The sequence below is a fragment of the Mytilus galloprovincialis genome, chromosome 2, assembly GCF_965363235.1.
Source record: "Mytilus galloprovincialis chromosome 2, xbMytGall1.hap1.1, whole genome shotgun sequence".
Taxonomy (NCBI): domain Eukaryota; kingdom Metazoa; phylum Mollusca; class Bivalvia; order Mytilida; family Mytilidae; genus Mytilus; species Mytilus galloprovincialis.
Window position 1 is genome coordinate 96812173 of NC_134839.1, and position 27743 is coordinate 96839915.

Sequence of the window (27743 nt, forward strand, 5' to 3'; positions counted from 1 at the left end):
GAAAACAAATTACCGAACTCCACGGAAAATTCAAAACGGATATTTCTTTATCAAATGGGGAAAATCAATAGATGAAACATACGGAAAACAACTTGGTACAGGCATTTTCTCATGAAGAAAATGTTGGAATAAACCTGTTTTTTGCTTGCTAAACCTCTCACTTTTATGAACGTCGCATATATTTCTATTATATTGACAACAATGTGTGAGCGAAATAAACATAATATGTAAAATTGTTAAAAAGGTGAGTACAGCAGTCAACATTATGTTATAATTTTAATCAGTTTAGAAATATACAACTATTTCAAAAAAGGAAAGCGAAATGGTATTAAGACACTCTAAAGACAAAATTACATAGCAAAAAGTAAAGACAAGTATTCAAAAATGAGCATAGGACAATAACGCGATGGCGGAATATATAAAAAAGGCATATTGAATTAAACTTCAACGAATAAGAATTATACACAACGGCTTATGTACGTCATTAATAGAGTAAACATAGAGAGGAGGTAATGAATAATGACGATTTACTTGCCTGCGTCTAAGTTGCGAGGAGTAGAGTTAAAAATATTCATCACATTTTTGTAAGATAAGGATTGTTAATCCTGTGGTAAACTTTCGATGATAAAAACTCACGCAGAAGGGATCAAATGATTAGATTGACAAATAAAAAATGTTTTTAGAAAATCGTTTATATTAATAAAACTACTGTAAACCATCTTAATTTCGCGGATACTATACTAGTATTTCGCGTTTAGCTCGTTATAGAACACTTCGCAGCGATTTAATTTCGCGATTTTCAAATTAATTTGATGTAGCCAAATAGAGAAAAATAAAAACGTTACCTTTTCGCGACGACTAATATTCGCTTTTTTTTTTTAATCGCAAAAGTCGTGAAAATACGTTATATTACAGTATTGTTAATGTCTGAGCTATGACCGCATATATGTTGAGTAAGCCGTCCTTTCGTTTCACCGACATATACCAATCCGCAATTGTTACATTTTAAACCGTACGAGATGATTGATTTCAAATTACGATCACCGAACCTCCTGGTAGGTATATTGCTGGTACGTTGACCATCTGTTAGTTTTGTTCATTTGTTTTAATGTTTTCTGTCTTGTATCATCTTATCTTTTTTACTCGTTTTGAATTTTTGAAAAGCCATGTATTACTTATATATGTTTAGTCTTTATATAAGTATTTCAGCAAATGAAGAAAACAATGAACGGCGAAGACCATAATTACGGTGCTGTTTTGAGGAAAGGACATTTTAATGCAATTGTTGGGTAAAACGTCGAATTTGAACCCTCCAAACCTTGGTTCCAAGGACGACGAGTTATGGACTTAGAAGTGCTGGCAAGGTCTATGAATTGTAAAAAATGTAATTCATGGCTCTGATTGTTTTACATAAAGGATAAGATGATTTATGGTATGGCTAGCCTTTTTATATATCTAGTGCTCAAACAGATTTTTTATTTCTTGTAAAACCAAGTTGATGATATAAAATAAGATGTGTTACATAGAAGAACATTCTGCGCATGAAAAATGTGCACAATAAACTCATCATAGATACTAGAATTCAATTTTGTTTTTACGACAGACACGCGTTTCGTCTACAAGACTCATTAGTGACGCTGCTAAAAAGACCAAATAAAGTACGAAGTTGAAAAGCATTGCTGACCAAAATTGACTATATCAATGATAGTTTATGTCAGCACAGAAGTGCTGACTACTGGGCTTGTGATACCCTCGGGGAATTAAAACTCTACGAGCAGTGGCATCGACCCAGTGATTATAAAAAAAAAACTCATCATAGACACAAATAAATAGATAAGCATAAAAAGCTGAGAAATTAATGATATACCTTGAGAACTAGCTTGTGAGATAATAATTCTGATTAATTTACCGTACAGTGTTTGAAAAGCCCTTCTGTCTCCCGTTAGACCTGTCCTTCATCTATCTCTTTGGAAAGAGTTGCACATTACGGTACTTTTCCTGTCTACCAATTCTGATCCATCTATCAGTTTCATAACTAAACAGTCCGAGATGATACCAGTTCTAAATCTTCATAGAGGTATATCATCTTTGAAAGGTAAGAGATATTCTTCGAACTCAGTTTTTCTTTAAATTTTTCGAACTTATTTTTTTTGGAGAATTTGCCGTTCTCGAATTCAAACATTTCTGGAATGTTGTCGAAATATTTTCTTTTGATTGCTCAACAGTTATCATATTTAATAACAATTGTAACCCTGGTTATTCATCCTTATATATTAAAAAACTCTATTTATTCTAGAATATTTGATACAAATCAACCATTTAAAAATTTGCCCATTATCTTCGTTTGGTTGGTAAATATATCTTTACACAATATTTGACATTGTTCCGAACAATAAACAATATTAGACCAACAAGACACCATAAGGTTTCACATATACTGACATATGATTGTCACGAGCTCTCTACAAGTGAGAGATTTAGCTAGCTTTAAAAGTAGGTTTAATCCAACATTTTCTAAATAAGAAAATGTCTATTCCAAGTCAGGAACATGACAGTTGTTATCCATTCGCTTGATGTGTTTGAGCTTTTGATTTTGCCATTTGATTTAGAACTTTCCTTTTTGAATTTTCCTCGGAGTTCAGTATTTTTGTAATTTAACTTTCTCTGTTAACCATAAAACATAGTGCCCATTTTTTCCCTTCATATCTAAAAAAAACTATACAGAACTTCAAATGGACTCTGTACCTTTGATAACTATTTACACCACTGGGTCGATGCCACTGCTGGTGGACGTTTCTTCCCCGAGGGTATCACCAGCCCAGTAGTCAACACTTCGGCGTTGACATGAATATCAATGATGTGGTCATTTGTATGAATTTCCTGTTTACAAAACTTTGAATTTTTCGAAAAACTAAGGATTTTCTTATCCCAGGCATGGATTACCTTCGCCGTATTTGGCACAACTCTTTGGAATCTTGAATCCTCAATGCTCTGCAACTTTGTACTTGTTTGACTTTATAAATATTTTGATATGAGCGTCACTGATGAGTCCTATGTCTCATCAGTGACGCTCAATCCTGGTACCTTTGATAACTATTTATTGCATCAGTATACTAAAAACACCATTTATTAGCCATATAGAAGCATTGGTTTGACGATTTAAAAGGATCGTAGTGACACATAACTATCATGTCATATAAATACCTCATAATTCCTAAATATGAGATATTAGTGACAATTTATGTTTCATTAAAATTAATTCTAGGTTCAAGTTACTATCAATGTGTACTTCTTCATGTATTTTATGTGTCAGTATTTAATGACCGACGGAGATATATTTTCTTTCTGTATAACACCAATAACAACGAAAAGTATTCACTAGTTTCGCCATTATAAGAAATACACAATTTAATAATCAATATTATACATTTTTATCAATTCTTGACATAGGTAATTTCTACAAAGTTTGTTTAAAATAAGCAAAGAGGGATCAATATTTCGTGGCTTCCTTCTTCTAAAAGTACATTTGTTCTTGATGCAAAACATACATTAAAAGATATAACTATAGATATAGGAAGATGTTGTAGGAGTGTCAATGAGACGACTATCCATCCAAGTCACAATTTATAAAAGTAAACCATTATAAGTCAAGTTACGGTCTCTTACACGGAGCATTGGGTCACACCGAACAGCAAGCTACAAATTGTATAAGGTGCCCACAAGAAATACTAGAGTAAACCATTCAAACGGGAAAACCAACGGTCCAATCTATAAAAAACAACGAGAAACACTCATGAACCACATCAACAAACGACAACTACTGAACATCAAATCCCTGACTTCAGCAGGTTTAAACGTTTTAATGGTACCAAACCTTCATCCTTATCTGGAACTAAAGTGTAACATCACAGCATAGAAAGACAAACCATAAAATGTCAATTGGAATTGCTAAACTCCATCAAAAGCCGTAGTAACATAAATGAACATACATTGGACAAACAAATTTGATCTATGATACAATGTAAATACATGTACACGTATTACTTCAGCTGTTGAAATTACGTTGTTTAATGGGTTTATTTAAATGAGTATTAGTTCATGTTCAACGATAAAAACTTTTCATGGTCAACTGTCAAACGTTAAAAACTGTCCATGAATAACTCTCAAATCTTGCTGTATCCTTTTCCTGTAACTCGAGTTAACGCAAACATAGATCCTTCCTGAAATGAAAGAATAAACATATATAATTCCACCATGATGGCATGACAAAATTGTATGTTCTATGCTATGATAACAAGTTTATAAATGCATTCTTTTTAAGTTCATATAATGTATCATACTGTATCTATGGGTTACAATAAACTAAAGGCTCTAAAGAACCTGTGTCGCTCACTTTGGTCTATGTGAATATTAAACAAAGGACGCAGATGGATTGATGACAAAATTGTGTTTTGGTGATGGTGATGTGTTTGTACATCTTACTTTACTGAACATTCTTGCTGCTTACAAATTATCTCTATCTATAATGAACTTGGCCAAGTAGTTTCAGTGGAAAATGTTAGTAAAAATTTACAAATTTTATGAAAATTGTTAAAAATTGACTATAAAGAACAATAACTCCTTAGGGGGTCAATTGACCATTTTGGTCATGTTGACTTATTTTTAGGTCTTATTTTGCTGTACATTAATTGCTGTTTACAGTTTATCTCTATCTATAATAATATTCAAGATAATAACAAAAAAACGGAAAAATTTCCTTAAAATCACCAATTCAGGGGCAGCAACCTAACAACAGGTTGTCCGATCCATCTGAAAATTTCAGGACAGATAGATCATGACCTGATAAACAATTTTGCTCCATGTCAGATTTGCTCTAAATGCTTTGTTTTTTGAGTTATAAGTCAAAAACTGCATTTTACCCCTATGAACTATTTTTAGCCGTGGCAGCCATCTTGATTGGATGGCCGAGACACCGGATATATTTTTTAAACTAGATACCCCAAATATGATTGTGGCCAAGTTTGGATTAATTTGGTCCAGTAGTTTCAGAGGAGAAGATTTTTGTAAAAGTTTACGACGCGACGACGGACGACGACGACGGACGCCGGACGCAAAGTGATGAGAAAAGCTCACTTGGCCCTTCAGGCCAGGTGAGCTAAAAACATTAAACATACAAGAATTGCTGATTTCTATGTTTGCATTTACAAGCATAGTTAACATGGTTCGCATTTTTGTGAACATAGTTAACATGGTTCGTATTTTCGTGAACATAGTTAACATGGTTCGTATTTTCGTGAACATAGTTAACATAGTTAACATGGAAATATCTTCAAAACATTCCTGTGTTCTTTCAAGTAATAAGTCTGGTACTGTCGTTTGGTTTATTTGTAAACATTGTAAACATTGACGTTCGTAGCTTCTGGTTTTTTTAAAAAAAAATTTGCACATGTATTTGTTGTTAGGATTTAACCAGAGCAGAGCTGTGTCATATTTAAACATGTGGTTAAACACCACTGGGTCGATGCCCGAGGGTACAGATCACCAGCCCAGTAGTCAGCACTTCGGTGTTGACATGAATATCAATTATGTGGTCATTTTGATAAATTTCCTGTTTACAATATGATACCACTGGTGTTCCGTATTTTTTTCTCGAAGAATACACAAAATAGGGAAAAACGGGTAGCAGTTTCTGTTACTAAAAATGCCAGTGTTGCATTACAACCAAAAAATATATGGGGTCATGCGGCAGAAATTGAGTTAAAATACAGTTAAAAAAGATCATATTTTTAATGGCTCCGACGTGCAGAAATGGAAGATATTTTCTATACTTCGTAAAATGTGAATATGATTTTCTGCAATTTTCAAACCTAATTGGATAAGTTTTCGATTAAATGTAATTACAATCCCGCATCATCCAATCAGAAGCTGTAAAGGATTCTATTCTGAGTACCATCTTGGGGGGTAAAATGTAAACAAATAGTTCCGCATTTGTAACCGTATGGGAGAAAAACTAAATGTTTCTATTATATTTTACCTTCACTAATGATGGCAAACTAGTCCATAATGTATAATTAGGTATTCTCTCTATTCCAACTGCTTTTTTATAGAACGTCTGATACAGAATTCCGCCGATAAAGTATGTTAAAAGTAGACATACCAATCTATAAGAAAGAAAAAAAAACCCATGACGACATTCAGTTCGAATCTATAGTTTACAATAAAACAAAATAAGGGAAACTTCAAAGCTAATCTTGTAAATAAAGCAAAGTTTAAACTTCCAGAAAGCTTAATCATGACCATTCATATATTTAGATTAATTTGATGATTACTATGTTTTTATATCTAGTGCTTAACCTACAGCGTTCTTTATATGTATTATTATAATTTTATCGATAAAACTTAATTGAATTGATATGAAAGTCAGGCAGGTTTCGAATTTATACCTGTTGTTGGTTATTTGTGGGAAAATTATACAACAAATGTCAAATAAGAACATATCACAGATCTAAATAAAAGGCTTATATTTCAGTTGTATTCTCCTCATATATAACGCAGAAAACCGATTGCACATATTTCAACCTCCTCGCATATATTAAACGTAAAAATAAACATTACCAATATTTGTGACGAGTTTAAACTTTTGAATTATAAAAAAAAACAAGAATGTGTCCAAAGTACACGGATGCCCTACTCGAACTTTCATTTTCTATGTTCAATGGACCGTGAAATTGGGGTCATAAGTCTAATTTGGCAATAAATTTAGAAAGATCATACCATAGGTATGGAACGCCACATGTGTCTTATGTGGAACTCTGATATTACTTGATATTGTTTTGTCTTTACTTAATATAGTTTTGACATTACGTAATGATGTTTTAATATAACTCTGAGTCTCAATATGGAATAGTCATTACTTAATGATATTTAGATATTACACGATATGGTTTCGTTTTGACTTGATATAGTTTTGTCATTACTCAATATGGTTCTGTCATTACTCGGTGTGGTTTCACCATTATTTAATATGGTTGTGTCATTAGTCAATGTGGTTTTAACATTACTTGATGTGTACATTATGTGACTTAACGTAATGTAGTTGTTCCCTTAGTGATACATGATGTGGTTTTGTTATTTCGTAATGATGATTTGTCTATTTTCTTTAAATGGTTTTAACATTACGTAATGATGTTTTAAATTTGACGATTCTACACTACTTGATGTGTTTGTTTCATTATTTGATGTGGTTTTGTCATTCTTTGATGTGGTCCTGTCATTTTTTGATGTGGTTATCCCATTACTTGATGAGGTAAAACCACGTGACCAATTCGGAAAAACCTATTTTGTTCTATTTTTAGATAAATTTCCATGTTGTATGTGCCTTGAATGATCTAATTAGTGTTCAAATTCAAATTCGGGTTTCTGTTTGAGTTAAACTTTGAGTTAGTTTTCGAATTCAAGTCATGCTTAGAAACAAAATTTTAGTTAGCATTGAGTTTCGAGTCACATTTAAAGGCAGAGTTCTAGTTACAACTTTGAATTTGAGTCACTTCTTGAGGTAGAGTTTGAGTAAGATTCGAATTTAAGTCTCATTTAGATTAATTAAGATTTCGAGTTGAAATTCGAGCTATTATATATGTCTTTTTGAGTTCGTAATTAAATGTTCTATCGCGGAACAACGGTTTTTGCTCGGGCTTCCGAAAAGAGGGCTCCTGGATATGCGTACTAAATAAACAAATGTTGCAGTATATATATACAAAACGCAACATAGGAGTTGAAATAAAGTTAGATGTGGTGTGATTGCCAATGAGACAACTATCCACCAGAGTTTAAATGCAGTGGATGTAAGACATCATATAAAGGCAATCGTACAGCATTCAACACTCCGTATAGTCAGCTACAAAAGGCCACTATGTACTATGTGAAAAAAAAATTATTTTTTAACAGATTTCACTATGTCGTTTGTGTAGTGTGCTTTGAATGGTTATCGCCATAGTTAAAGTTTGAATTAAAGTTCGAGTGGTTGTTCAGAGTTATTTGGTATGAAAAAGGGGAACGGCAGATAATAATAAAAAAAAAAAAAAATCCTAAAAAATTTACAGTATTTCGGACATAATTGGGATATCCCCAAACCACTTGGTCCTGTTATTTGATCCGAAGTTCTCAAATAGAAGCAGTATTATAATAAATTTGTAAAATAGTCCAAGGAACACTGTGTCTCGCCTACTATTGCTGCTTTCAGTATAAAAGCGTAATGTTGATCGGCTGTACATTCATTGGTCAAAAAAATAAAAAAAAAAATATTTTTCTGTAGATGCTTTTTCTAGATATTGAGGAAAAACTCCTATACAAGTTTTAAAACACTTCATGGAGGTAATAAATGTATCATGTCAAAACAGTTTAATTCGGTTTTATTTAACTAAAACAAACCTGTATGGTTTTCAACAATGAGTAAAACCCATACCCCATAGTAAGCTATAAAAGGTCCCGAAATGACGCCACTTTCGACGACGTTGTTGTGTCTTACTGACGCTACATTGATGTCGCAGGCTGGACACAAATCAAAAACTAATACTTTTTTCTTAACAAACGAGACACTTCAAATCAACTCACACTTAAGTCACAGGAAAATCGGGGGAGGGGGATCGGACTAAGCGACAAAGCATCAATACTATAAAATAAGAATTCTCCGATATTTTTTTTAGCGTTAATGATCATTTGAACATACATACGAATATCAATCTTTTACTTTTAATAAATTGTATTCTCTGATCTACCTCGCACTATTTGAAAAATAAACTTTTTGGAATATCTGTTTCACATCTGACGACGAACATGTTCCAGTTGTCGTAACCATAATACCTTCATCTTTTACTCGAATGTGAACTTCCAAATAAAACCAAATCACCGGTTTTGAAATTTCGCGAATAACACGATGGGTGCCACACGTTGAGCAGAATCTCCTTACTTTCCATGCGGAACCTGAGATCACCCCGATGGATTTAGATTACCCAGGCGTACCGATCTATTGAGTCAGTCAATTGAAACTGTTTTTTAAGCCACCACAACTTTACCGCAACTGACAGTTGGGGGCATAGTGTTTAACCTCTGTCCGTCCGTCCGTCTTTCCGTCCCATTATGGGTATATAGTTATTCCGCATAACTCCTCAAACAGTTTGAATCCTAGTAAGTTTTCTCTTTAGTGTCTGTTTGTACATATATTGAAGTTGTGCTGCATGTGGTCAGGGTTTAATTTTTTATTAATATGTGCTCTTTTAGGAGAAAGTTGATCTTTTTGGGGAAATTTACTTGCATAAGTAGGGCGTTTCCAGATAACTCCTCCTACAGTTTGAATGCTAGGAATTTATCACTCAGCTAGTTGTTTGTACATGTATTGAAGGTGTGCATGTGGTCAGGGTTTTTATCTTTTTATTATTTTTCCTCTTTTGGGAGAAAAATTGAACTTTGTCCTTTTTGTGTGTAAGCTTTTAAAAGAGTGGAGTGCGGGGGCATCACTTTATCTAGTTACAGTCTGATGTTCGAATCGCTCATATACATGTTAAACTCCGCCACATGCACTTTCTTTATGTACCTGCCCCAAGTCAGGAGCATGCAGTTCAATTGTTGTCGTTGTACATACATATGTGTCATATTTGTTTTTTGTAAAATACACCGTTAGTTTTTTCGTTTGATTTTTTTTCACATAGTGCATGGTGGCCTTTTGTAGCTGACTATACGAAGTGTTGAAGGCTGTACGGTTGCCTACATATGATTTCTTACATCCACTGCATTTAAACTCTGGTGAAAAGTTGTCTCATTGGCAATCACACCACATCTAACTTTACTTCAACTCCTATGTTGCGTTTTGTAAACTGCAACATTTGTTTATTTGGTACGCATATCTCGGAGCCCTCTTTTCGGAATCCCGAGCAAAAGCCCTTGTTCCGCGATAGAACATTTAATTACGAACTCAAAAAGACATATAAAATAGCTCGATTTTCAACTCGAAATCTTAATTAATCTAAATGAGACTTAAATTCGAATCTTACTCAAACTCTACCCCAAGAAGTGACTCAAATTTAAAGTTGTAACTAGAACTCTGCCTTTAAATGTGACTCGAAACTCAATGCTAACTAGAACTTTGTTTCTAAGCATGACTTGAATTCGAAAACTAACTCAAAGTTTAACTCAAACAGTAATACGAATTTAATTCTTTTGAACACTAATTATATGGATGGCCACACGCATTCAAGGCACATACAACATGGAAAAATAGAACAGGTTTTTCCGAATTGGTCACGTGGTTTTACCTCATCAAGTAATGGGATAACCACATCAAAGAATGACAGGACCACATCAAAGAATTACAAGACCACATCAAATAATGAAACAGACTCATCAAGTAGTGTAAAATCGTCAAATTTTGAAACATCATTACGTAATGTTAACACCATATAAAGAATAGATAAATCATCATTACGAAATAACAAAACCACATTAGGTAATGAAACAACTACAATACGTTAAGTCATGTACACATTAAGTAATGTTTAAACCACATTTAATATTAATGTCACCATATTAAATAATGGTGAAACCACATCGAGTAATGACAAAACCATATTGAGCAATGACAAAACTATATGAAGTCAATACGAAACCATATCGTGTAATATCGAAATATCATTTAGTAATGACAAGGAGGTTATATAAATTCCTTGGTAATGACTATTCCATATTGAGTTATATTAAAACATCATTACGTAATGTCAAAACCATATTAAGTAAAGAAAAAATATCATTAAGTAATAATAAAATAACATAAAATAATATCAGAGTTCCACATAAGACAGCTGTGGCGTTCCATACTTAGGGAACATGTGTACTAAGTTTCAAGTTGATTGGACTTCAACTTCATCAAAATCTACCTTGACCAAAAACTTTAACCTGAAACTCGCACTTTCAATTTCTATGTTCAGTGGACTGTGAAATTGGGATAAAAACTTTAACCTGAACGAACGGACGCACAGTCCAGAAAACATAATGGCCCTCTACTATCGGAGGTGGGGCATAAAAATGAATTTATTTGATATTTTTTAGATTTCATTATTTGATAATTTACTGCTTATAGAAAACTACCGTACTTACACAATGATAAGAATGGACCCAGCCGACAGTAATGATGGTGTAAACGGACATGCATATTTACTTGTTAAGGTCATCAGCTGAAAGAAAACAAATATATTCAAAGTAAAAAAAAACAAACTACAATTGTTTATCAAATACTTTTAATAAAAAAAAAACTTTAAATCTCCTCATCAAAGCCTGAAAATAAAGGCTTTTTTTTATTCTCTCACTTTGAAGTATTTTAAGTCTCAAAGTTGCATGTATGTATGATACGATGCTTTTTGTCCGCAATTTGCTTTTTGTCCGATAATTTTGCTTTTTGTCCAACACTTTTGCTTTTTGTCCGTTGCTTTTTGTCCGTTTTGCTTTTTGTCCGATAATTTTGCTTTTTGTCCGACACTTTTGCTTTTTGTCCGTTGCTTTTTGTCCGTTTTGCTTTTTGTCCGATAATTTTGCTTTTTGTCCGACACGTTTGCTTTTTGTCCGTTGCTTTTGGTCCGTTTTGCTTTTTGTCCGCTGATTTTGCTTTATGTCCAATATAAAAACGTGTATAGTTTTGCAGGTTTTATTTTCAACTTCGAAAAATCATCATTAGGGTATCTTATTTAAAAAGAAATATGTCTGATTACCTCACCTACCAACCAAGATGGCCAACATGACTGAAATAGAACATACGGGGTAAAATTAAAGTTTTGTCTATTATTTTGAAAACCATTAAAAAGAGAGAAAATCTGACAACAGCAGGATGTTGAGCTTTACCAAATGTCAAAACTGTCAGATGACGTCCGAAATTGGTTTCCATTCTTTAACTATAATTCGCCCCAAACCAATGTTATGGAACTTAAACGCAATGCTTATTACCACACATTCCAGATCAAGTTTGAATTTTGATGGCGTCACTTTTACTGCTCTAGAGTTTGGAAATGGAAAAACTGCTGAACTTTTTATATTCGTTCTTTAACTGCAGTTTGCCTTAAAAAAAAATGGCATGCAGCTTATACGCAATTAGTATACCATAAAACACAGGTCAAGTATGAATTTGTATGGCCTCACTTTTCCTCTTATGCCCTATACAAATGGGGAAAATACTGACTTTATCGTTTGTGTTTCTTAACTTAATATAAAAAAGAAGATGTGGTATGATTGCCAATGAGACAACTCTCCACATGAGACTGAATGACACAGGAATTAACAACAATAGGTCACCGTACGGCCTTCAACAATGAGCAAAGCCCATACCGCATAGTCAGCTATAAAAGGCCTCGAAATGACAATGTAAAACAATTCAAACGAGAAAACTAACGGCCTTAAGCAAATTTTTTGAAACTTATACACAATACTTATTACAACATAAGTTAGATCAAGTACAAATGTGGGTAGTGTCACTTTTGTCGTTATCAAGTTATGTCCCTTTCTAAAGTAATATGCGAGAGGGGGCATTATCTGTGTTCCATGGACTCATTTCCCATTTTAATATAGGATTAATTGCCCTAAAATGACAAATTGTTTTGCCTACTATCTTGCAAATTATAATAGATACAGAAAAACTTAATGGTGATCAGCAAGATCAGTTCTACAAATGAGACAACATAATCGAAGTCGTTAATCGACTCCTTAATACAGATAATGTCCATTGATGATGATTTTGACCATTTTTTTTTGGCGGGGGTTGGGGGGGGGGTGGGGGGGGGGGGGGGGTTACCTTATATCTTGGATTGTAAATAACAAGAAAACCTAAGGTCTAATTTTTAATCATTGTAACAAAATTCAACTGATAAATATTAATATTTTTACAAACGTAGATTTTATTTGTTTAATTTTTAATGTTTTTAAATTGGCATTTTTATGGGACATAGTGCATTTTTGAAAGAATCTACATGAACTTTTTCCATCTTAAAATTTAGCAGGAAAAACGCACGGTGACCCTATTGTATCTATTGATATTCTCAAAGCATTTTCTAAAAGCTATCTTCTCGCATTTTGTTTTTCAATTCTATAACTTAGCTTCTGGTCACATAATGCTGTTTTTCTCCGTATAATCCATACAAATACCGCACTGAACTTAAGTACGTCCATTATTCATTTTGCATTATTCAAAATTCAATAATGAATAATGAAATAGTTCATTATTCACTATTCAACGTTAAATGTTGAATAATGAAAAATAAAATATTTTAGATTTCAGTATTCATATTGAAATGTGAATAATGAAATAGAATTAGATTATTTGACTGTGACACTATATCCCGTATTTCATAATTCGTCATTTTCGTATGATCTAACTAATTTTCAAATTAAATAATATACAATTTTGTAAGAAATAAATCAAAACACTATGTGAAATAATGCCGGATCTTTTTAATTTATTTATTTTGTTTCGGGGGATAAACTAGTGGGTTTTCCTAACTTTTTTTTAACAGAAATTCCTTGGTTTGATGTATGGACGACTTGAATACCAAAACATATATAAAAATTAAAATACTAAACATTCGCCCCAAACCAATGTTATGGAACTTAAACGCAATGCTTATTACCACACATTCCAGATCAAGTTTGAATTTTGATGGCGTCACTTTTACTGCTCTAGAGTTTGGAAATGGAAAAACTGCTGAACTTTTTATATTCGTTCTTTAACTGCAGTTTGCCTTAAAAAAAAATGGCATGCAGCTTATACGCAATTAGTATACCATAAAACACAGGTCAAGTATGAATTTGTATGGCCTCACTTTTCCTCTTATGCCCTATACAAATGGGGAAAATACTGACTTTATCGTTTGTGTTTCTTAACTTAATATAAAAAAAGAAGATGTGGTATGATTGCCAATGAGACAACTCTCCACATGAGACTGAATGACACAGGAATTAACAACAATAGGTCACCGTACGGCCTTCAACAATGAGCAAAGCCCATACCGCATAGTCAGCTATAAAAGGCCTCGAAATGACAATGTAAAACAATTCAAACGAGAAAACTAACGGCCTTAAGCAAATTTTTTGAAACTTATACACAATACTTATTACAACATAAGTTAGATCAAGTACAAATGTGGGTAGTGTCACTTTTGTCGTTATCAAGTTATGTCCCTTTCTAAAGTAATATGCGAGAGGGGGCATTATCTGTGTTCCATGGACTCATTTCCCATTTTAATATAGGATTAATTGCCCTAAAATGACAAATTGTTTTGCCTACTATCTTGCAAATTATAATAGATACAGAAAAACTTAATGGTGATCAGCAAGATCAGTTCTACAAATGAGACAACATAATCGAAGTCGTTAATCGACTCCTTAATACAGATAATGTCCATTGATGATGATTTTGACCATTTTTTTTTGGCGGGGGTTGGGGGGGGGGGGGGTGGGGGGGGGGGGGTTACCTTATATCTTGGATTGTAAATAACAAGAAAACCTAAGGTCTAATTTTTAATCATTGTAACAAAATTCAACTGATAAATATTAATATTTTTACAAACGTAGATTTTATTTGTTTAATTTTTAATGTTTTTAAATTGGCATTTTTATGGGACATAGTGCATTTTTGAAAGAATCTACATGAACTTTTTCCATCTTAAAATTTAGCAGGAAAAACGCACGGTGACCCTATTGTATCTATTGATATTCTCAAAGCATTTTCTAAAAGCTATCTTCTCGCATTTTGTTTTTCAATTCTATAACTTAGCTTCTGGTCACATAATGCTGTTTTTCTCCGTATAATCCATACAAATACCGCACTGAACTTAAGTACGTCCATTATTCATTTTGCATTATTCAAAATTCAATAATGAATAATGAAATAGTTCATTATTCACTATTCAACGTTAAATGTTGAATAATGAAAAATAAAATATTTTAGATTTCAGTATTCATATTGAAATGTGAATAATGAAATAGAATTAGATTATTTGACTGTGACACTATATCCCGTATTTCATAATTCGTCATTTTCGTATGATCTAACTAATTTTCAAATTAAATAATATACAATTTTGTAAGAAATAAATCAAAACACTATGTGAAATAATGCCGGATCTTTTTAATTTATTTATTTTGTTTCGGGGGATAAACTAGTGGGTTTTCCTAACTTTTTTTTAACAGAAATTCCTTGGTTTGATGTATGGACGACTTGAATACCAAAACATATATAAAAATTAAAATACTAAACATTCGCCCCAAACCAATGTTATGGAACTTAAACGCAATGCTTATTACCACACATTCCAGATCAAGTTTGAATTTTGATGGCGTCACTTTTACTGCTCTAGAGTTTGGAAATGGAAAAACTGCTGAACTTTTTATATTCGTTCTTTAACTGCAGTTTGCCTTAAAAAAAAATGGCATGCAGCTTATACGCAATTAGTATACCATAAAACACAGGTCAAGTATGAATTTGTATGGCCTCACTTTTCCTCTTATGCCCTATACAAATGGGGAAAATACTGACTTTATCGTTTGTGTTTCTTAACTTAATATAAAAAAGAAGATGTGGTATGATTGCCAATGAGACAACTCTCCACATGAGACTGAATGACACAGGAATTAACAACAATAGGTCACCGTACGGCCTTCAACAATGAGCAAAGCCCATACCGCATAGTCAGCTATAAAAGGCCTCGAAATGACAATGTAAAACAATTCAAACGAGAAAACTAACGGCCTTAAGCAAATTTTTTGAAACTTATACACAATACTTATTACAACATAAGTTAGATCAAGTACAAATGTGGGTAGTGTCACTTTTGTCGTTATCAAGTTATGTCCCTTTCTAAAGTAATATGCGAGAGGGGGCATTATCTGTGTTCCATGGACTCATTTCCCATTTTAATATAGGATTAATTGCCCTAAAATGACAAATTGTTTTGCCTACTATCTTGCAAATTATAATAGATACAGAAAAACTTAATGGTGATCAGCAAGATCAGTTCTACAAATGAGACAACATAATCGAAGTCGTTAATCGACTCCTTAATACAGATAATGTCCATTGATGATGATTTTGACCATTTTTTTTTGGCGGGGGTTGGGGGGGGGGGGTGGGGGGGGGGGGTGGGTTACCTTATATCTTGGATTGTAAATAACAAGAAAACCTAAGGTCTAATTTTTAATCATTGTAACAAAATTCAACTGATAAATATTAATATTTTTACAAACGTAGATTTTATTTGTTTAATTTTTAATGTTTTTAAATTGGCATTTTTATGGGACATAGTGCATTTTTGAAAGAATCTACATGAACTTTTTCCATCTTAAAATTTAGCAGGAAAAACGCACGGTGACCCTATTGTATCTATTGATATTCTCAAAGCATTTTCTAAAAGCTATCTTCTCGCATTTTGTTTTTCAATTCTATAACTTAGCTTCTGGTCACATAATGCTGTTTTTCTCCGTATAATCCATACAAATACCGCACTGAACTTAAGTACGTCCATTATTCATTTTGCATTATTCAAAATTCAATAATGAATAATGAAACAGTTCATTATTCACTATTCAACGTTAAATGTTGAATAATGAAAAATAAAATATTTTAGATTTCAGTATTCATATTGAAATGTGAATAATGAAATAGAATTAGATTATTTGACTGTGACACTATATCCCGTATTTCATAATTCGTCATTTTCGTATGATCTAACTAATTTTCAAATTAAATAATATACAATTTTGTAAGAAATAAATCAAAACACTATGTGAAATAATGCCGGATCTTTTTAATTTATTTATTTTGTTTCGGGGGATAAACTAGTGGGTTTTCCTAACTTTTTTTTAACAGAAATTCCTTGGTTTGATGTATGGACGACTTGAATACCAAAACATATATAAAAATTAAAATACTAAACATTGTCTTTTTTATTTTAGCTATAACATGTCGATTGTGCCGCAATGACCATTAGAGGGGTTACGGAGATTTGAATGCCAAAATACGCGTGAAATTAAGAAATAGCCAATTTTGAATACTGAAATGGATATTTTGAATAATGGAATGGACTGCTGCGACCCTTCAGCCCCTAATAACAGATTATACCTTATCACTCATTCGAAAGCTAACGTATTGCTACCTTATACGTCATTCAAAAGCGAACCAACAGAGAAACAAGAGATAAACATGTATACAGCCTATAGCTATACAAAGTGGAATAAAATGGTTACAGACAGTATGTTCCGCATTAACCATTAGAGGGGTTACGGAGGACGTAAATTCCAAAATGCGCGTATTTTTTTTGGTAAAATACTTCGTGTTGAAAAAAAAGACTTTTTTAAAAATTTATTTACATTAATTTCCGGACCTATATGGCCAGTCTAGCTATGAAAATACGGAGAGTCAAACAGTAAATAGGCCATAAAACATGTAAAAAATAATCTCCATGTTCTTATTTACCGTATTTGAAGGCTAAATTAGTACTCAGCTGTCTAAAATGAATTTTATTGCACTATAACTTTCATATCCACCGGGTCCAAAATACGAAACCAAACTCCTTACTGTGTATTGCTACCTTATACGTCAATCAAAAGCGTTCCAACAGAGAAACAAGAGGTATATAGCCTATAGCTATACAAAGAGGAATAAAATTGTTATAAACAGTATGTCCCGCAATGACCATTAGAGGTGCCAAAATACACGTTGTTAAAACAGTTTTGTTACTCTATCAAGGTTTCAAATGATGTATTAAGGTTTCTTGAATTAGAGGCTGAAAGGTCGCAGCAGTCCATTCCATTATTCAAAATAAGCTATGTCTTTTAATAGTCACATTCATTTCGATATTTAGGTCATTCGTTTCTCCTCTAAAAGGCGACGAGGAACACACTGACTACATACCTTTTGCTCCTCTATTAATAAGCTTTCGAATGAGGTATAAGGTACAAGTGTAAATAGGGGTTGAAGGGCCGCAGCAACCATTCTATTATTCAAGTTATCCGATTCATTATTAAAAATTGGCTATTTCTTAATTTTCACGCGTATTTCGGCATTTTGGTCCTCCGTAACCCCTCTAATGGTCATTGCTGTACAAATAGCATGTCATATCTATAATCAAGGGATGAGGAATAGCAAAGGTCCAGTGAAAATAATAAAAGACAACGTGAAGTTTTTGAGTCTTTTTTTATATTTATGGTATTCAGGTCGTCCATACATTAAACCAAGAAACTTCTGTTAAAAATAGTTAGGGAATCCCTCTAGTTATTCCTCCGAAACTAGATAAATAAACAAAGTTAAAAATTTCAAAGAGTGTTTTGATTTTTTGTCTGATATTAATTTGAATATTTGTAAGATCAAAATTACGAATTCTGTAATACGGGATATAGTGTCACAGTCAAAAAATATTATTCTATTTCATTATTCACTTTTCAACTTGAATACTGAAATGAAAACTAGTTCATTATTCATTATTCATCACTTAACGTATAGTGCTTAATAAACTATTTCATTATTCTTTATTGAATTTTGAATAATGGAAAATGAATAATGGACGTACTTCAGCGCTGTCATACAAATTGTGTCATTTTGTCACAACCTGTAACTTGCGAAAAATGCTCGGTGACCTACATTGTATCATATTTATTAAATTTTTGAACATTACACAGTTCATATATACATTTTTGAACTACGTTTTGGCAAATTCTATCATTTTTAATCTAAACTTCCATACCACCTTAAAGAAGATTTTCATCTATCTTGTTTTAAGTTTTGTCATATATTATAGAAAATTATAATAGATTAAGATACACTTTAAATCACAAAAATGATCAGCAAGTCAAGATCTACTAACAAATCAAATGGTGTCGACAAAGTTAAGTAGACTGTGAATCTTTATAGAAGTAATTGCAATTAAATGAGGATTTTTTTTATCCTCTTTTGTGTTTTGAGCAAAACTAAACAAGATAGAAGGAATCTAAACAGCACATGATCAGCAATACAAGATCAACAAAACAGATTTTGTCATGAATTATATTCTTGTGTACAATGTTGGAGAGTGTCCTTTGTTGAATATGCACATAGACCCAGGAGATCACAAAGGCTATTTAGAGCCTTTAGTTTATTATTATTAGAACTATGCATAGTTGGTCAAAAATGACTGTTAAGACTAATGTCGAATACTTTACGCTTGATAGATTTTTGGAACATATGTGAGGGACAAGGGTTATTTGAACGGACGCTTGTAGACTGTATAATTATTTACCCTCTACAGTATACCAAATAGTCCACAAATCCCCAAAAGGGACCTTTTAATGATAGGCCATGTCAAGGGAGATATAAAGCAACAAACGCCCAGCAGGATCGATGCATTTGTCTTAAACATCTCCGACATTGATTCCGCGTGGCTTTCAAATCGACACGAGTATACATTGGTGTTCATGTAAAACCTTTGGGGCTATATCAGTTTCATGGAAATTAACAAAGAGCATGGCAACCTTTCCTTGGTGATGTTTTAATGGCTGTCCGGCGTATTAAAAAAATATCTGTTAACCAATAAAATAAAATATCTTATGTGTACCAAAAGCCGTCAGCGATGGTCACACAGACAATTTGCTACCTTCGTGGACCAAAGTCAGACTTTTCGCGGGATCCTATTAAACATCTAGTGGTGTCACTACATGTACCATGTGCTGTAGAGATTTCGTTGCACAACATGACAGAAACATTCTTTGTTAGGACTTTTATAGATTATCATTTTGAATATAGATTTTGTTTTTGAAAAAGCAAGTGTTGGACTCACTCTTTTATTGGCACTTATTTCATGTTAGCTGTCATTTTTTAAATGTACTTATCTGAGACCAGGAGTGCATTCCAGCGGCTTTCTTTCGTTTACTTTTGCGTACATTTTATACAGACCAGTATTTTTTTGTAATTGTTTCACCAATCTTAGCTGCATGTAACATCTAGAACACTTAGAACAGCAAAACAAAATTTAGATTTCAGAAATAAATAGCATTCAGCCATCAACGAATAGCTTTTCGAGAGATGTTTTCGTTAAAGTATAAATCCATTATTTTTGTGCAATTTTAAGTCTTGGCAATCATACCACATCTTCTTTTTTATATAAACGACCAAAAAAAAGATAAACAGCACATTACGTAAAGTATTAAGTATTACCTATAGTATTTTATAACCTTCATTGGTAGTAGTTCATATATATTTCTGCTGTTATTTTTGGATATAAGTTATTGTCCTGAATAAACATCTTTATGCGTTTGTGTGTTTTTCCGCATTCGTTTCAGTTTTTATCATGAAAATTTCTTCTATTAACCAAGACAAAACTTTAAATTCGGCCGTTATAAATGTTTTCGCCAGAAATCCATGCTAAACTAAAAACTAGCCAAGGAATTTGTTTTTGTCCCGGCTGATATAGACGCTAATAATATCATTATTGTTTGATGTAAATTTTACAATGAGGTTCTGCAATAGGAAATCACGAATTCACCAACATTCCAACAGACTTCATTTTTAGAAAACGACATCTGTAACAATCACAAACTTTTAGCTACATAACAACCAAATACAATGAAAGTCCCAACTATGTACTGGCTTCCAAAGCTACACAAAACACATTACAAGTATAGATTTATTTCATCTTCAAGCCATTGTTGCATTTCTAAATTGTCTATTCTACTTACAGATACACTTGGTACAATCAAAAACCTGATAATAAATTGTTCAAATAAGGCCTTTGAAAATAGTGGAATTAATTACTTTTGGAGTGTCAAAAACTCGTTGGAAGTACTTGATAAACTGCATGCATATATTGGTGATTTTGAATCTGTTCAAAGTTATGATTTTTTTACCCTATATACCACTTTGCCTCATATTCATATTAAGAAAAAAAATCACATCCCTAAATAATTGGGCATTTAAAAAGTCAGAATGCCAATACATATGTTCAAACTCTTTTCGGTCATTTTTTAGTAGCAACAAACAAATTAACTATGTCAATTGGACATGCTTTGATACTATATTTCCGCTTGAATTTTTACTTGATAACATTTTTGTTCGCTTTGGAGATTCCCTATATCGTCAAGTTATTGGAATTCCAATGGAGACTAACTGTGCACCACTTATTGCGGACCTGTTTTTGTATTGTTACGAGTTACTAACTATGACTAAAATCAGCAAATACCCATCGAAACAACATTTGATACAAAAATTTTACAATACTTTTAGATTTTTGGATGATATATTGGCTCTCAATAATGACGACTTCAGTATGTATACTAAAGAAATTTATCCTGTTGAACTTACTTTAAATATAGCTTATACTAACAATGACCAATGTCCTTTCCTCGATCGTGATATCTATATCATTAAAGGGAAGCTTAATACAAAAATTTATGATAAAAGAGATGAATTTTCACTTCCTATCGTTAATTATTCATTTTTAGATGGCTACGTTTCCTTGTCACCATCTTATGGTGTTTATATATCTCAACTTGCACGATTCGCTCGTGTATGTATTGACGTATTAGATTTTAGCGAGAGAAATTTATGTATTACTGAAAAATTATTACACCAGGGTTTTCGATATCACAAACTAGTCAAAACATTTACTAAATTTATCATCGGTACAAGGAAATAATTCGTAAATATAACTCAACATGCAGATATCTTATACGTTCAGGTATTTCACATCCAATGTTTTATGGTAATATTCTTTACAAAGCACAAAAATGTCAGTATTCACCTCAAAAGCTAACAAAACCTTTAAACAGACTTATTAAGAAGGGATAATAGTTACGATACTGTTGTCAGGTCATTAAAGATTTCATATTTTGGCTTTAATATTGATTCACTTATAGGGTCTTTGCATCGGATTTAAACACATTTATTCTAAAACCAGTTGTTGGCATGTTCTTCTCATATGTTTCATGATGGTATAATACTAAACCCCTTACAGGAGGGATTGTACCTGATATTCATATGATGAAGACATAATCTTTCAATCAGTTTAATTGAGGTCTGGAGCTGGCATGTCAGTAACTGCTAGTAGTCTGTTGTTATTTATGTATAATTGTCATTTTGTTTATATTTTTTTCTTTCATATTCTGACATCGGACTCGGACATCTTAAACTGAGTTTTACTGTGCGTATTGTTGTGGTTAGAGGTATAGGGGTAGGGTTTAGATCTAAAAAAATCATGTTTAACCCCGCCGCAATTTTGCGCCTGTCCCAAGTCAGGAGCCCCTGGCCTTTGTTAGTCTGGTATGCTTTTTAATTTTAGTTTCTTTTGTATAATTCAGAGTTTAGTATGACGTCCATTATCACTGAACTAGTATGCATATTTGTTTAGGGGCCAGCTGAAGGACGCCTCCGGGTGCCGGAGTTTCTCGTTACATTGAAGACCCATTGGTGGGCTTCGGCTGTTGTCTGCTCTATGGTCGAGGTTGTTGTCGCTTTGACTCATTCCCCATTTCCATTCTCAATTTTATTTATTATCTAATAGCAACACATTTAATCATTATATTATTATCAAACATCACATAAAAATTGTGTAGTAGTTTTTAAGTAAACAAGTTAGACAAGTGGTTTAAACGAGTTACATTTTGTAGTTAAGTCGTTAAAACAAGTTAGCTGTGTTGTTAGTTAAGTCGTTATAACAAGTAAGCTTACTCGCTATAATGACTTTAAAATAAAACTTCAATCAAATTAAAACTATAAAATGCTAATTTACCTTAAAATTGAAATATCAGGGGCAGCAACCCCAAAACGCGTTGTCTAATGTAACTGAAAAATCTCGGGCATATAGATTATGACTTGATGAATATTTTTATCCCAGAACTAAATGCTTTAGTTGTAGAGATATAAGCTAAAATCTACATTTTACCACAATGTTCTATTTTTAGACATGACGGCCATCTTGATTTTTTGGGCGTGCTCATTGGATACCTTTTTTAAACTATATACCCTAAGGATGATTGTGGCCATATTTGCTTTAATTTTGCCATTAGTTTCAGATTTTCTGAAAGTTATCGACGACGACGGATGCCAAGTGATGAAAAAAGCTCACTTAACCCTCTGGTCCAGGTGAGCTAAAAAGGCAAAACGGACAAAAAGCAAAAGTGTCGGACAAAAAGCAAAATTATCGGACAAAAAGCAAAACGGACAAAAAGCAACGGACAAAAAGCAAAAGTGTCGGACAAAAAGCGAAAATATCGGACAAAAAGCGAAACGAACAAAAAGCAACGGACAAAAAGTAAAATTGTCGGACAAAAAGCAAAATTATCGGACAAAAAGCAAAAGCGGACAAAAAGCAAATTGCGGACAAAAAGCACCGTATCATATGTAAGAACTTCAATACCCAGAGTATTGTATCAGCTGGAAGATAATTACTCCGTATGAGGTGGCTGTTGGAATGATTATTGCTAAACAGAAAAAGAAAGGTCATTTTGGGGAAAATTGAAATCATTATTAGGGTATAATTCATCTTATTTTTACTTGATTTCCAAAATTAAAGTAAAAACAGTTGAGCGACACAGGCTCTTGAGAGCCTCTAGTTATTTTTTTAACTGAACTAATACTATTTTAAGAGGTTGTGACGTTATTTTTATTTTGTAAGTTCCCCTCTACATTGTTATGCTGGTGTGCTAGAAACATAATTGTTCAAAAGTGGTAGCTTTCAGGAACTAATATCATGCTCAGAGAGGAACACGATGTTAGTTACTGTACAGGTCTATCATTTTACTCTATTTGCTGTTAAATTAAAGGTAGTATTGATTTAAAGGCTTTTTATGTGAAGTTGGAATCTTTTTTGCGTGATTTTGTGATCTCTTACACCATATCATTTACATACATATGTTGACTCTGTGATCTCTCCTTGTACCTGGAGGTCACCCTCTGTGCTACTATCGCACGTTAGATAAAGCACTGTTGTTCTGAAATAAAATGAAGGAACAAATAATAACGATGACGAAGATGTAAACGTTTTTAAGGGTCAAAATGCACATATTACATACATATAAGGACAAGAACATATGAATGTGATATGATTCAGAATATGACCTCTGAATTCTTAGTATACCTAACCGACATTGCTGAGCCAGATTTAAACGTGTTATCTCACACTGAAGAAAACTGTAGGAATTAGTCTCATTGGTATGTGTTAACTTCTACATCAAACATGTGGTCGTCGAGTTTTGTAATTCTGTGTCAAACTTGCTTTATAATTCTCGATATAAATAGTCTCCGTGGTTTTGTTATAAATTCAACATTCTACTGTAACATGTACATGCATAACTTTCTGTGAATATAAACTGTATTTATGAGGATGTAAATCTTTCACCTAATATGGAAAACGAATACGATTGTTTACATACTAAAATCGCCATATTATAAACGGACCTTTTTATATTTTGTTTCTTCACATTTATGAAAATCTAATACAAATATTTACATAATAACTTCGCCATAGAGAAAATTGTTATCTTACTATATTAGTACCTTTTTACATTTTGTATCATAACTGGAGAATCGGATGTATAAACGATGGATATTCCTGTATTATCCTGAAAACAAACAGCTCCTTTCTGGTCCCCAGCATTATAATTATCTGTACCTCTGGTCTGACACACCTAGAAATATAAAACATATCACAATATTGTACTAAAGGCAGTATAATAATCTCAACCTCTGGTCTGGCATGCCTAGCAATATATAAAAATAACACAATATTCTACTATAGGCAGTATAATTATAGGGTTTCATAACAATATTTTGAACTCGGTTTACCTAAACTCTTTGGCACCTTATCAATAGGATATTATAAGCCCGCTTCTACTTTCAAACATTAACGTTAGAGGTTTTCAAGCTATTGGTACGTCTCATAATGGAATCTAACTGGACAAAAAGAATGTTTTCAGATGATACAGGTGAGTGCTTTGTGTTTTATTGAAGAAATTACGACGGGGAAAATAGTCTGTGTAATTATGTGATGAGATCCTGATAAAATATTGAATTTGAATCTGAATATGACTGTGATCTTCGACAGTTATCTTAACCTAACAAATAGCCAATGGAAATGCCGAAACTTTGTAGACCATTACCGGAATCTCAGAATACACCAATCAAATTAAAAGCATTTTCGTAACACTGTAATTCTATACCACAATTCATGCCAAGCTCCGTCTATTCAGATACCAGTAATATGATCTCCTCAAACTGTAGAGGCATGGTGGCTTGTAAACACAGAGGTTGTAAGTTCGAATCCTGCACGGGGCAGGTTCACTCGACTTCAATTTTAATTGACTAGGATCGTCATATTTTCTACCAAAAATCTGTTACAGTAGTTCTCTCTGGCCACTCCTGTCTCCTTCACAAATAAAAATCTAACCGCCACGAAATAATGCAATATTTCTGACAGTGGCGTTAAACACCAACCAATTATTCAATTTTCAAGCGGTAAATAAGAACAAACCCAAATCAAAAGGTATCGGGTCAGGAATTAAGTCCTACAATATAGTTAATCTGACATATACATCTCAGCTGGATTTGAACTCATATTTCAGCGACATCGTTGTCATACCCTTTTAACTTTTCTGTTAATATGTGTTTTGCTCAGTGTGGGAACACTTTAAACAATTTGGATCAATAAATAATCAGTGACGGATCCAGAAATTTTCATAAGTGGGCCCACTGACTGCTTAAGGGACCGCTCCGGTCATGCTTCAGTGATTCCCTATATGATCAACCAAATTTCCCCCCTTGCCCCCTCTAAATCCGACTCTGTTAATTGAATGAAAAGATCAAATTGATATTACGTAAGAACGATAATGTGAAAATGTCACTGAGCACAGTAGTAGTTAAGAACAATTTGCAGCTACAATATGTCGATAATGCATAGTGGTAATCCAACTTAAAGATAAAAACAAAAATAATAGACATGCGCAATAACAGTAATATGTACTAATTATTTTCATAATGGCTTTTAGTCCTACCGCAACATCACTGCAGGATCCTTGACTAAATCCTTTACATGGATTGTACGAAAATGTATCAGACCCCAGACCATCATGAATATCAACAAATCTACAAAATAGGAAAACATATTGTAGATCAGAAATACAAAAGCAAAATATTTAGTTTTAATTTGACAAACTTAAGCTTATTGAAAGGTGTGTGTGAGCTATCGAAAATAAAAGAATCTTCCAAAGTATAAAAGAAATAATACTCGTTTAATGAACAAACAACAATATCCGAACATACCTTGCTGATCCGTCTTTCTTGGCCAATTTAGAAAGATCGATAACTTGTCCGTCTTCTAAATCACATTTACAAGAATTCACAGTCTTTATTGCATCACAATTAAGTGCGAAAAATAAAAACGACAAGTATATCAAAAATAAGAATAAAACCATATTTCTAACATTACATATGTATCTATTTACAATTTAACATGATTATACAAATAAAATTAATGATAATGAAAATATGTGATTAGATTTTACTATCAGTTTGACACAGTTTTGATTTGTTGCTGATAAAGCTAACGGAAGATAAAGGTAAGCAGTTACTTTCATTGATAAACTCAACTTCAATGTGGCGCATTAAATCTACAATATACAGTTATGACACACAAAGATTCTGGATTGTTACTGAACTGAAAACAAAAACGTTTCTTGTCAAAACGGTTTTTTTCACTGTATAATAATATAATGTTATGAATTTAGCGAAAAGAATGTATATTTTTAATGTCTATTACCAATATGTATAACGTGCTTGACCTAATGTTAATTTCTGTGTCATTTTGGTCTCTTGTGGAGAGTTGCCTCATTTGCAATCATACCACAGCTTCTCTTTTTATATTAAAAAGTGTTTTCTGTGCAGTTTTTTTTTTACTTCTCTGTCCTTTTTGCAGGTTTCTTTCAAGAGCTTTGTCTAAACTGTACTTGTTCTGCGCCTATTGAATCCTTAAAGGTTTTATTTATCCATTCTTGATGAAAGATTATATTATATGTACATGTGAAGCAGACCTATCCATTCAATGATTGTGATTATATATATTGTGTGCCTTTTTGGTTCCTTAAAGATATAGATGTGTTTAATATTGAACATTAATGCAGTAAACTTTCGGCAAAGAACTAGTGTCTTTCAAACAAAAAAAGTACACAATTTAAATAAATCAATAAACATAGCTAAGTTAAAAGTAAAGTTTTCTAGTATCAATTGTAGAAATTGATCACATACCAGACTTCAATTTCTAATTTTTTGAAATAAATAATTTAAACTATATTGTATTTTATTCATCAGCACCAGGTCTCAAAAGAACGAGCGTTCGAGAAGATAGACACACTAGAAATAAGAATTACATAGACAATAAATGAGTGGGATAAATTCCCCGAAAAATGCGAAAATTCTTAAAGATATTCGAATAGAAGCTACAGATCACCATACACGAGTTATGTCCAAGCCCCTGTGATTATAACAAAGAATACAAATGTATTTAGTAATTAACATTTTGGAGGGAAGATCAGCGCTCAGTCATCCCTTTTCCGTCATAAAAATATCTTCAAGTAAGAGGGAGGGTCAATTTGTCATGAACTGAGTTCCAACCAAGACCAATGACCTTTAGACTTTAAATTACGCAAATTCACAATATCATATCTTTCAGATTCCAACTGCATTTTGGCTTGATCAACGT

General features: G+C 32.8%; 1 protein-coding gene across 1 annotated transcript; it reads right to left on the reverse strand.

Annotated features, from left to right (window-relative positions):
* Window positions 1-3417: 3417 nt before the first annotated feature.
* LOC143062468 (uncharacterized) lies at window positions 3418-26509 on the reverse strand. The gene is made up of 7 exons (XM_076234156.1): window positions 26309-26509; window positions 26041-26131; window positions 24548-24678; window positions 23901-23982; window positions 11146-11222; window positions 6035-6161; window positions 3418-4220 (listed from the first exon to the last, which is right to left on the reverse strand). Exons 1-7 carry the CDS (start codon window positions 26458-26460, stop codon window positions 4164-4166), a joined length of 717 nt encoding a protein of 238 aa, XP_076090271.1. The 5' UTR covers window positions 26461-26509; the 3' UTR covers window positions 3418-4163.
* Between the last annotated feature and the right edge of the window lie 1234 nt (window positions 26510-27743).